Source organism: Calypte anna, unplaced genomic scaffold (genome assembly GCF_003957555.1).
Source record: "Calypte anna isolate BGI_N300 unplaced genomic scaffold, bCalAnn1_v1.p scaffold_48_arrow_ctg1, whole genome shotgun sequence".
In the NCBI taxonomy this organism is placed as follows: Eukaryota; Metazoa; Chordata; class Aves; order Apodiformes; family Trochilidae; genus Calypte; species Calypte anna.
The window spans coordinates 14,933-26,873 of NW_022045516.1; the positions used below are offsets into that span (position 1 = coordinate 14,933).

General features: G+C 48.5%; 1 protein-coding gene across 1 annotated transcript; it reads left to right on the top strand.

Annotated features, from left to right (window-relative positions):
- Positions 1-6,423: 6,423 nt before the first annotated feature.
- Positions 6,424-10,006, top strand: LOC115600348 (DDB1- and CUL4-associated factor 11-like; the record flags this gene model as incomplete). The annotated part of the gene is made up of 4 exons (XM_030468759.1): positions 6,424-6,433; positions 6,707-6,821; positions 6,905-6,957; positions 9,877-10,006. Coding segments are annotated over exons 2-4 (278 nt in total), but the record flags the coding sequence as incomplete, so codon positions are not given.
- Positions 10,007-11,941: the final 1,935 nt, after the last annotated feature.

Consider the following 11,941-nt stretch of genomic DNA (forward strand, 5'->3'; position numbering starts at 1 on the left):
CAGGCGGGAAAGCAACGTGCGAGGTTTTGTGTCGGATTTCACCTGTGCGGAGTTCCGACTGGAAGTGCGGTGTGTGTGTGCGGGACTGAGACGCAATTGGATTGCGAAGCGAGTGCGGGTCCCGGTTTGCGTTTCCGTGTCACCCGCGAGGGGACCCGGCCAGAGACGGACGAAGCGATTGGTGTGAATCTGGAGTGTTAAAACAAAATAAAAAGTGTGCCTGAATGCTGGAATAAGTGGAGTAAGGTGTTGGAATTGTAAACTGCTGAAATCTGAATAGAATTTGGTAATCCAGAAAGGGTCCCACAGTTGTAACCTCTCGACCAGGCACAATGGGCACTGGACAGAGCAAGGAAATTGATGCTTCTTAGATGTGTGGCTATACTGCAAACTGAAGAATATAGAATCACAGAATCACAAATTTTCCCTCAAAATTTCTCCCAAATTCCCTCCCCAGTTCCATCCCCAATTGCCCCCCCAATTCCCATTTTAATTCACCCCCCCAACTGCCTCCCCAATTCCCCCCCAAATTCCCCCCAAATTCGCCCTAAATTTTCCCCAAATTTTCCCCAACTTCCCCCCCATTTTTCCCCCCCAATTTCCCCCCAATTTCCCCCCAAATTCCCCCCAAAATTCCCACTCAAATTTCCGAGTCTAATTTCCAACCCAAATTTTCCCCAAATTCCCTCCCTGATTCCCCCCCCAATTCCCACCTTAATTCACCCCCCAACTGCCTCCCCAATTCCCCTCCAAATTTCCCCCACACATTCCCCCCCAAATTCTCCCCAAATTCGCCCTAAATTTTCCCCAAATTCCCCCCCCAATTCCCATCTTAATTCACCCCCCAACTGCCCCCCAATTCCTCCCAAATTTCCCCCCATCTTCCCGCCCAGTTGCGTCCCAATTTCTCCCCAATTTCCCCCCCCAAATTACCCCCAAATTCCCAATTCCCCGCCCAATTCCCATTTTAATTTACCTGCCACTTGCCCCCTCAATTCCCCCCCAAATTGCCCCCCAAATTAGAATCACAGAATCATAGAATTAGCCGGGTTGGAAGGGACCTCAGAGATCATCTAGTCCAACCCTTGACCCACCGGAGCAGTTCCCAGACCATGGCACTGAGTGCCACATCCAGTCTGTTTTTAAATGTCTCCAGGGACGGAGAATCTCCCACCTCACCGGGCAGTCCATTCCATAGCCTGATCACCCTCTCCGTGAAGAAATTCTTTCTAATATCTAACCTAAACCTCCCCTGGCACAACTTAAGACTGTGTCCTCTTGTCTTGTTGAAGGTCGTCTGTGAAAAGAGTCCAGTTCCCACCTCGCTACAGCCTCCTTTCAGGGAGTTGTAGACAGCAATGAGGTCTCCCCTGAGCCTCCTCTTCTCCAGGCTGAACACCCCCAGCTCTCTCAGCCTCTCCTCATAGGGCCTGTGCTCGAGTCCCTTCACCAGCCTGGTTGCCCTCCTTTGGACCTGTTCCAGGACCTCTACATCCTTCTTAAACTGAGGGGCCCAGAACTGGACACAGGACTCAAGCTGTGGCCTCCTCCCCAGGGGCAGAATCCTTTCCCGGGATCTCTTGGCCATGCTCTTCCTCATCCAGGATACCCTTGGGATTCTTGGCCACACTGCTGCCTCATGGTCACCTTCCTGGCACCCCAGGCTCCCAGGTCCCTTTCTGCCACTCTGGAGCTCCCCATGGGGTTGTTGTGGCCAAAGTGCAGGATCCAGCATTTGGAATGTTGAACCTCATCCCCTTGGGATCAGCCCAAATCTCCATCCTCCTTTCAGGGAGTTGTAGACAGCAATGAGGTCTCCCCTGAGCCTCCTCTTCTTCAGGCTGAACACCTCCAGCTCCCTCAGCCTCTCCTCATAGGATCTGTGCTCGAGTCCCTTCACCAGCCTGGTTGCCCTCCTTTGGACCTGTTCCAGGACCTCTACATCCTTCTTAAACTGAGGGGCCCAGAACTGGACACAGGACTCAAGCTGTGGCCTCCCCAGGGCTGAGCACAGGGGCAGAATCCCTTCCCTGGACCTGCTGGCCACGCTGTTCCTGAGCCAGCCCAGGATGCCATTGGCCTTCTTGGCCACCTGGGCACACTGCTGGCTCCTCTTCAGCTTCCTGGCAATCCAGACTCCCAGGTCCCTTTCTGCCACTCTGTGCCCAGCCTGGAGCTCCCCATGGGGTTGTTGTGTTGAACCTCATCCCCTTGGGATCATCCCAACTCTCCAGTCTGTCCAGGTCCCTCTGCAGGGGTGCTATGAAGTGCTAGGGGGTGCTATGGGGTGATATGGGGTGATACGGGGTGATATGGGGTGATATGAGGTGCTACGGGGTGCTATGGGGTGCTATGAGGTGCTATGGGGTGATATGGGGCGCTATGGGGTGATATGGGGTGCTAGGGGTGATATGGGGTGCTATGGGGTGATATGAGGTGATATGGGGTGATATGGGTGATATGGGGTGCTAGGGGTGCTATGGGGTGCTATGAGGTGCTATGGGGTGACATGGGGTGCTATGGGGTGCTATGAGGTGCTATGGGGTGATATGGGGCGCTATGGGGTGATATGAGGTGCTAGGGGGTGATATGGGTGATATGGGGCGCTAGGGGTGATATGGGGTGATATGGGTTGCTATGGGGTGATATGGGGTGCTATGGGGTGATATGGGGCGCTATGGGGTGCTATGGGGTGCTATGGGGTGATATGGGGCGCTATGGGATGCTATGGGGTGATATGGGGTGCTATGGGTGCTAGGGGGTGATATGGGTGATATGGGGTGCTAGGGGTGCTATGGGGTGCTATGGGGCGCTATGGGGTGCTATGGGGTGATATGGTTGCTATGGGGTGCTATGGGGTGCTATGGGGTGATATAGGGTGATATGAGGTGCTAGGGGGTGCTATGACGTGCTAGGGGTGATATGGGGTGCTATGGGGTGATATGGGGTGCTATGGGTGATATGGGGTGATATGGGGTGCTATGGGTGCTAGGGGGTGATATGGGGTGATATGGGGCGCTATGGGGTGCTAGGGGTGATATGGGGTGCTATGGGGTGATATGGGGTGCTAGGGGTGATATGGGGTGCTATGGGTGATATGGGGTGATATGGGTGCTATGGGGTGCTATGGGTGATATGGGGTGATATGGGGCGCTATGGGGTGCTAGGGGTGATATGGGGTGCTATGGGGTGATATGGGGTGCTAGGGGTGATATGGGGTGCTATGAGGTGACATGGGGTGCTATGGGGTGCTATGGGGCGCTATGGGGTGCTAGGGGTGATATGGGGTGCTATGGGGTGATATGGGGTGCTAGGGGTGATATGGGGCGCTATGGGTGATATGGGGTGATATGGGTGCTATGGGGTGCTATGGGTGATATGGGGTGATATGGGGCGCTATGGGGTGCTAGGGGTGATATGGGGTGCTATGGGGTGATATGGGGTGCTAGGGGTGATATGGGGTGCTATGAGGTGACATGGGGTGCTATGGGGTGATATGGGGCGCTAGGGGTGATATGGGGTGCTAGGGGGTGATATGGGGCGCTATGGGGTGCTATGGGTGCTATGGGGTGCTATGGGTGATATGAGGTGCTAGGGGTGATATGGGGTGATATGGGTGATATGAGGTGCTATGGGTGCTATGGGTGCTATGGGGTGCTATGGGTGCTATGGGTGCTATGGGGTGCTATGGGTGCTATGGGGCGCTATGGGTGCTATGGGGTGCTATGAGGCGCTATGGGGTGCTATGGGGTGATATGGGGTGCTATGGGTGCTATGGGGCGCTATGGGTGCTATGGGGTGCTATGGGTGATATGAGGTGCTAGGGGTGATATGGGGTGATATGGGTGATATGAGGTCCTATGGGGTGCTATGGGGTGATATGGGGTGCTATGGGGTGCTATGGGATGCTAGGGGTGCTATGGGGTGCTAGGGGTGATATGGGGCGCTATGGGTGATATGGGGTGATATGGGTGCTAGGGGGTGATATGGGTGATATGGGGTGCTAGGGGTGATATGAGGTGATATGGGGTGGTATGGGGTGCTATGGGGTGCTAGGGGTGCTATGGGGTGCTATGGGGCGCTATGGGTGCTAGGGGTGCTATGGGGTGCTAGGGGTGCTATGGGGCGCTATGGGTGCTATGGGGCGCTATGGGGTGCTATGGGGTGCTAGGGGTGATATGGGGTGCTATGGGGCGCTATGGGGTGCTATGGGTGCTATGGGTGCTATGGGGTGCTATGGGGTGCTAGGGGTGCTATGGGGCGCTATGGGGTGCTATGGGTGCTATGGGTGCTATGGGGTGCTATGGGGTGCTATGGGGTGCTATGGGGTGCTAGGGGGTGATATGGGGTGCTATGGGGTGCTATGGGTGCTATGGGTGCTATGGGGTGCTATGGGGTGCTATGGGGTGCTAGGGGTGATATGGGGCGCTATGGGGTGCTATGGGGCGCTATGGGGTGATATGGGGCGCTATGGGTGATATGGGGTGATATGGGTGATATGGGGTGCTAGGGGGTGATATGGGGTGCTATGGGGCGCTATGGGGTGCAGGTGCAGGGCAGGCAGGAGATTTCACTTTAATTTAAAGGAGATGAATTAAAAAAATGTAAAAGGAAATGTTAAAAAGGGGCAAAAAGGGGAAAAATCGTGAATAAAAGAGGAGGAAAAAACCTGAAAACCTTGAAAGAAAGGGAAAAAGGAAAAGGAAAAGAATTCCCATGTTTGGAGAGGGGAAAATGGGGGAAAAAAGGGGAAATTCGGGTTAAAAGCGAAGCGCGGAGGTTGAGGGGGGAGGGAAAGGGCGGGAAGCGCTGAGGGCGCCGCCATCTTCCGTACGGAGCCGCCATCTTGTCTGTGGGCGGCGCCATCTTGTGTGTGGCCGCCGCTATGTGTGGCCGCCGCCATTTTGTTGCCGTGCAGCTCGCCGCCATTTTGCCCCCGCGCATGCGCGCAACCGCTTTTTGGACCTCCCCGGCGGTAGGGGGCGCTGTGAGGAGGAAGGAGAAGGAGTTTTGACCCAAAATCCACGGGTTTTCCTCCAAAACTTTGGTGTTTTGCCCCGGATTTCACGTCAGCGCCGAGATTTGAACAATTTGACCTCAGTTTACCTCCGTTTTCCTGCTGAATTCCCTCAGATTCTCCCAAATTCCTCAATTTCCCCCAAATTTCCCCCAAATTCCCCAAATCTCTTCAAATTCCCTCAGAATTCCCCAAATTCCCCCAAATTTCCTCAAATTTCCCCCAAATCCCCCCAAAATTCCCTTAAATTTCCCCAAATTCCTCAAATGTCCCCAAATTCCCCCAAAATTCCTAAAACCTCTTCAAATTCCCTCAGAATTCCCCAAATTCCCTCAAATTCCCCTTAAATTTCCTGAATTTCCCAAAATTTCCCAAAATTTCCCCTAATTTCCCCAAATCTCTTCAAATTCCCTCAGAATTCTCCAAAATTCCCCAAAACTCCCCAATTTCCCCAAATTTCCTCAAAATTCCCCAAAATTCCTTCAAATTCCCCCCAAATTTCAAAAAAATTCCCCAAATTTCCCCCCAAATCCCCCAAATTTCCACAAAATTCCCTTAAATTTCCCCAAATTTCTTCAAAATTCCCCCAAAATTCCCAAAAATTTCCCAAATTTTCTCCAAGATTCCCCAAAATTCCCACAAATTTCCCCCAAATTTCTCCAAAATTCCCCAAAATTTCCCCCAAAATTCCCCCAAATTTCCCTCAAATTTCCCCAAATTTCCCCCAAATTGTCCAAAATTTCCCCAAATTTCCTCAAATTCCTCCAATTTCCCAAAATTCCCCCAAATTTCCACAAATTTCCCCAAAAATTCCCCCCAAACTCCCCAGATTTCCTCAAATTTCCCTAAAATTCTGAAAATTCCAAAAATTCCCTTTAAATTCCCCAAATTCCCTCAGATTCTTCCAAATACCTCAATTTTCCCCAAATTTCCCCCAAATTAACCAAAAATTCCTCAAATTTCTCCAAGAATTCCCAATTCCCCAAATTTTCCTCAAATTCTCCCCAATTTCCCCAAATTTCCCCCAAAATTCCCCAAAATTTCCCCCAAATTCCCAAATTTCTCCAAAATTTCCCAAAATTCCCCCAAAATTCCCCAAATTTCCCCAAACTCCCCAAATTCCCGAATTCCTCCCCAAATCCCGGGTTCCAAGCTCCCCCTCCCCCCTCCCCCTTTCCCCTCCTCTCCTCCAATCACCACCGCCCATCTCAGTCACCTGACCTCCCTCTCCCTACCCCCCTCCCTCCATCACTTCCGGCACGCCCCTTGTGACGTCACCGCCGCCATCTTGCCTCCCTTTTCCCGCGCCTTTCGCCTCCTCCGCTCCCTCCAGGGTTGGGAGGGGGGAGGAGGGGGGGGGGGGAGGGGGCTCCTTGGCCAGCGCGCCGCTGATTGGCTGAAAACCCGGAAGCGCAGGTGGGACCCGGGGACGCTGATTGGTTCCAGCGCTGTTGCCATGGAGACGGGGCCGGGGCCTGGCAGGGGGGTGGGGGGGGTTCGTGTTGCTATGGCAACCGGCGGCCCCTAGCAACGGGGGGTGGGGGGGGAGTGGTTGCTATGGAGACGGGGGAGGGGGGGGCGCGGTTGCCATGGCGACGGCTTTAAGGGGAGGGGGTTTAGGCCGCGTTGCTATGGGAACCCGGAAGTGAACCGGAAGTGCGTGTTGCTATGGAAACGCTTCGTTTCTAGGGTCCCCCCCCCCAACCATAATGGGGTCCAGAGAAGGGGGGGGAGGGGAGGGGCGCGATGATGACGTCGATGATGACGTCACCTTGGCGCAGGTTTTGGCCTTTCTGCTGAGGAGGTGAGAGGGGGGGAGGGGCTGAGGGGGGGAGGGGGGGAGAACACGTGACCCGGAAGTGACCCCACCCCCCCCACCCCACCCAGAGGTCACCGGGACCCCCAGGAGGAGGAAGAGGAGGAGGAGGAGGAAGCAGCAGGTGAGGGGGGGGGGGGACCCGAAACGGGGGGGGTTGGACCCGAAATCGGGGTTTTTCCACCCAAAATTGGGGGTTGGGACCAAAAATTGGGGGATTTTGACCCAAAATTCGGGTTTTTCGACCCAAAATTCGGGGTTGGGACCAAAATCCGGGATTTTTGACCCAAAATTCAGAGTTTTGACCAAAAAGTGGGGTTTTGGACTCGAAATGGTTATTTTTGACCTAAAATCGGGGGATTTTGACCCAAAATTGGGGTTTTGGGTTCAAAACTGGGGAATTTTTGCCCAAAAATGGGGGTTTTGACCCAAAATTGGATATTTTTGACCCAAAATTCGGATTTTTGACCCAAAAGTCGGGTTTTTGGACTCAAAATTGGGGGTTTTTGACCTCAAATTAGGGGATTTCGACCCAAAATTCGGTTTTTGGGACCAAAACTGGGGATTTCTGACTCAAAATTGGGGATTTTGATCCAAAACTGGGGATTTTTGACCCAAATTTGGAGGTTTTTGACCCAAAATTGAGGTATTTCAACCCAAAACTCGCAATTTTGACCAAAAACTGGAGATTTCGAACCAAATTTCGGGTTTTGGGTCCAAAATTGGGGATTTTTGACCCAAAATTGGAGTATTTTGACCCAAAATTCAGATTTTTGACCAAAAAGTGGGGTTTTTAGACTCAAAATGGTGATTTTTGACCCAAAACTGGGGGTTTTTAACACAAAATTGGGGGATTTTGACCCAAAATTTGGATTTTAGACCCAAATTTGAAGGTTTTTGACCCAAAATTCAGATTTTGGGATAAAAATTGGGGTTTTTGGACACAAAATTGGGGTTTTTTGAACAAAAATTCAGGTTTTTTAACCCAGAAATGGGGGTTTTGACTCAAAATTGGGGATTTTTGACCCAAAATTGGGGGGTTTTAACCCAGATTTTGGATTTTTTACCAAAAAGTGGGTTTTAAACTCAAAATTGGGGTATTTGATCCAAAATCGGGGAATTTCGACCCAAATTCGGATTTTTGACCCAAATTTGGAGGTTTTTGACCCAAAATTCAGGTTTTTCGACCAAAAATTGGGGGGTTTTACCCAAAATTGGGGCTTTTAGACCCCAAATTGGGGTATTTTGACCCAAAATTCAAAATTTGGGGGTTTTGACCCAAAATTGGGGATTTTTGATCCAAAATTGGGGTTTTGGGTCCAAAACTGCAGATTTTTGACCCAAAATTGGGGGGTTTGACCCAAAATTGGTTTTTTTACCCAAAATTTAGTTGTTGGGAGCAAAATTTGGGGTTTTTGGCCCAAAATTCAGTTTTTTTAACCCAGAATTGGGGGTTTTGACTCAAAATTAGAGATTTTGACCCAAAACTGGGGATTTTTGACCCAAAATTGGATATTTTTGACCCAAAATTAGGGTATTTCGACCCAAAATTCGGGTTTTTGACCAAAAAGTGTGATTTTTGACCCAAAATCGGGGCTTTTAGACCCCAAATTGGGGTTTTTTGACCCAAAATTGAGGTATTTCAACCCAAAATTCACATTTTTGACCAAAATTGGGGGGTTTTGACCCAAAATTCAGGTTTTCTGAGCCAAAATTGGGGTTTTTTGACCTAAAACTGACTCATTTTGCCCCAAAATCGAAGCTTCTGCCCCCAAACTGAAACTTTTACCTCACACCTCAGGAGTTTTTGCCCAAAATCCGCGTTTTTCACCCCATTTTGCGTCCTGCCCCAAAAACGGTGTTTTTGCCTCAAAATCGTCGTTTTTTGACCTAAAATCGACTCATTTTGCCCCAAAATCGAAGCTTCTTCCCCCAAACTGAAACTTTTACCTCACACCTCAGGGATTTTTGCCCAAAATCGCGCTTTTTCACCCCATTTTGCATCCTGCCCTAAAACCGGCGATTTTGCCCCAAAATCGTCGTTTTTTGACCCAAAACCGACTCATTTTGCCCCAAAATCGAAGCTTCTTCCCCCAAACTGAAACTTTTACCTCACAACTCAGGACTTCTTTTCCAAAATCCGCGTTTTTCACCCCATTTTGCATCCTGCCCTAAAAACAGCGATTTTGCCCCAAAATCGTCTTTTTTTGACCCAAAACCGACTCATTTTGCCCCAAAATCGAAGCTTCTGCCCCAAAACTGAAACTTTTACCTCACACCTCAGGGATTTTTGCCCAAAATCCGCGTTTTTCACCCCATTTTGCATCCTGCCCTAAAACCAGCAATTTTGCCCCAAAATCGTCGTTTTTTGACCCAAAACTGAACCATTTTGCCCCCAAATCGAAGCTTCTGCCCCCAAACTGAAACTTTTACCTCACACCTCAGGAGTTTTTGCCCAAAATCCGCGTTTTTCACCCCATTTTGCATCCTGCCTCAAAAACGGGCAATTTTGCCCCAAAATCATCGTTTTTTGACCCAAAACCGACTCATTTTGCCCCAAAATCGAAGCTTCTGCCCCAAGACTGAAACTTTTACCTCACACCTCAGGGATTTTTGCCCAAAATCCGCGTTTTTCACCCCATTTTGCATCCTGCCCTAAAAACAGCGATTTTGCCCCAAAATCGTCGTTTTTTGACCCAAAATCGACTCATTTTGCCCCCAAATCGAAGCTTCTGCCCCCAAACTGAAACTTTTACCTCACACCTCAGGAGTTTTTGCCCAAAATCCGCGTTTTTCACCCCATTTTGCATCCTGCCCTAAAACCAGCAATTTTGCCCCAAAATCATCGTTTTTTGACCCAAAACTGAACCATTTTGCCCCCAAATCGAAGCTTCTGCCCCCAAACTGAAACTTTTACCTCACACCTCAGGGATTTTTGCCCAAAATCGGGGTTTTTCACCCCATTTTTGTTTCTGCCCTAAAACCGTGATTTTTTGCCCAAAATCGTCGTTTTTCACCCCAATTTTCGCCTCTCCTCTCTTAGCCCCTCCCCCCGTCCCCCTGGAGGCACCCCAGCTGCGTTCTGAGCTCCTATTGGCTGCCGGCAGAGGGGGGGCGGGGCCAAAACCCATTGAGGAAAATCTGCCCAGGGCGATCCGCCAGGTGGGGGAGGGGCAAAGGGGGGGGAGGGGATTTTGGGGTGAATTTGGGGGATTTTGGGGCTTTTTGGGGATTGGGGGAGGGGTCTGTGGGGTGGGGGAGGGGCTGGGGAAGGGATTTTGGGGGTTTTTTTGGGGGGGTTTTGGGGGTTGGGGGGGGGGTGGGGGGAGGGGATTTTGGGGGGAATTTGGGGGGATTTGGGGGGATTTTGGGGGGATTTGGGGTTTTGGGGGGGTTTTGGGGGGTTTTGGGGGGATTTGGGGTTTTGGGGGGGGTTTTGGGGGATTTGGGGTTTTGGGGGGATTTTGGGGGTTATTTTTGGGTTTATTTTGGGTTATTTTGGGGTTATTTTTGGGTTATTTTTGGGGTTCTTTATGGGTTATTTTTGGGGTATTTATGGGTTATTTTTGGGGTATTTATGGGTTATTTATGGGTTTATTTTTGGGGTGTTTATGGGTTATTTTTGGGGTGTTTATGGGTTATTTATGGGTTAATTTTGGGGTTATTTTTGGGTTATTTATGGGGTATTTATGGGTTTGTTTATGGGGTATTTTGGGTTTATTTATGGGTTAATTTTGGGGTTATTTTGGGGTTATTTATGGGGTTATTTTGGGGTATTTATGGGTTTATTTTTGGGGTGTTTATGGGTTATTTATGAGTTTATTTTGGGGTTATTTTTGGGGTGTTTATGGGGTATTTATGAGTTTATTTTGGGGTTATTTTTGGGGTGTTTATGGGTTATTTATGAGTTTATTTTGGGGTTATTTTTGGGGTGTTTATGGGGTATTTATGGGGTTATTTTGGGGTTATTTTTGGGTTTATTTTTAGGGTGTTTATGGTTATTTTTGGGGTGTTTATGGGGTATTTTGGGGTTTATTTTGGGTTATTTTAGGTTTAATTATGGGGTTATTTATGGGTTGGTTTATGGGGTGTTTATGGGTCTGTTTTGGGGCTATGGGTTTATTTTGGGGTTATTTCTGGGGTTATTTTGGGGTTATTTAGGGGCTATTTATGGGGTGTTTATGGGTTTGGGTTTGGGTTATTTTGGGGTTATTTAGGGTTTATTTATGGGTTTATTTTTAGGGTGTTTATGGGGTATTTTGGGGTGTTTATGGAGCTATTTATGGGCTATTTTGGGGTTATTTATGGGTTATTTATGGGTTTATTTTTGGGGTTATTTATGGGGTATTTATGGGTTATTTATGAGTTTATTTTTGGGTTTCTTTTTTGGGGTATTTATGGGTTATTTTGGGGTTTATTTTTGGGGTGTTTATGGGGTTAGTTATGGGTTTATTTTTGGGGTATTTTTGGGGTATTTATGGGTCTATTTTTGGGTTATTGGGTTTATTTTTGGGGTGTTTATGGGGGGTTTTTTTGGGTGTTTATGGGGTATTTTGGGGTTATTTATGGGTTTATTTTGGGTTTATTTTTGGGGTGTTTATGGGGTATTTATGGGTTTATTTTGGGTTTATTTGGGGGGTTTTTTTGGGTTTCTTTTTGGGTGTTTATGGGGTTATTTATGGGGTATTTTTGGGTTTATTTTGAGGTTATTTATGAGTTTATTTTTGGGGTTATTTATAGGTAATTTTGGGGTTTATTTTGGGGTTATTTTTGGGTTATTTTGGGGTTATTTTTGGGGTTATTTATGGGCTATTTATGGGTTATTTTGGGGTTATTTTTGGGGTTATTTATGGGGTATTTATGGGTTCATTTTGGGGTATTTATGGGTTATTTATGGGTTTATTTATGGGTTGAATTTTGGGGTTATTTATGGGGTTATTTAGGGTTATTTAAGGGTTTATTTTGAGGTTATTTTGGGGTTATTTTGGGGTTATTTATGGGGTATTTATGGGTTATTTATGAGGTTATTTTGGGGTTATTTATGGGTTATTTTGGGGTTGTTTATGGGGTTTTTTTGGGTTATTTTGGAGTTATTTATGGGCTTATTT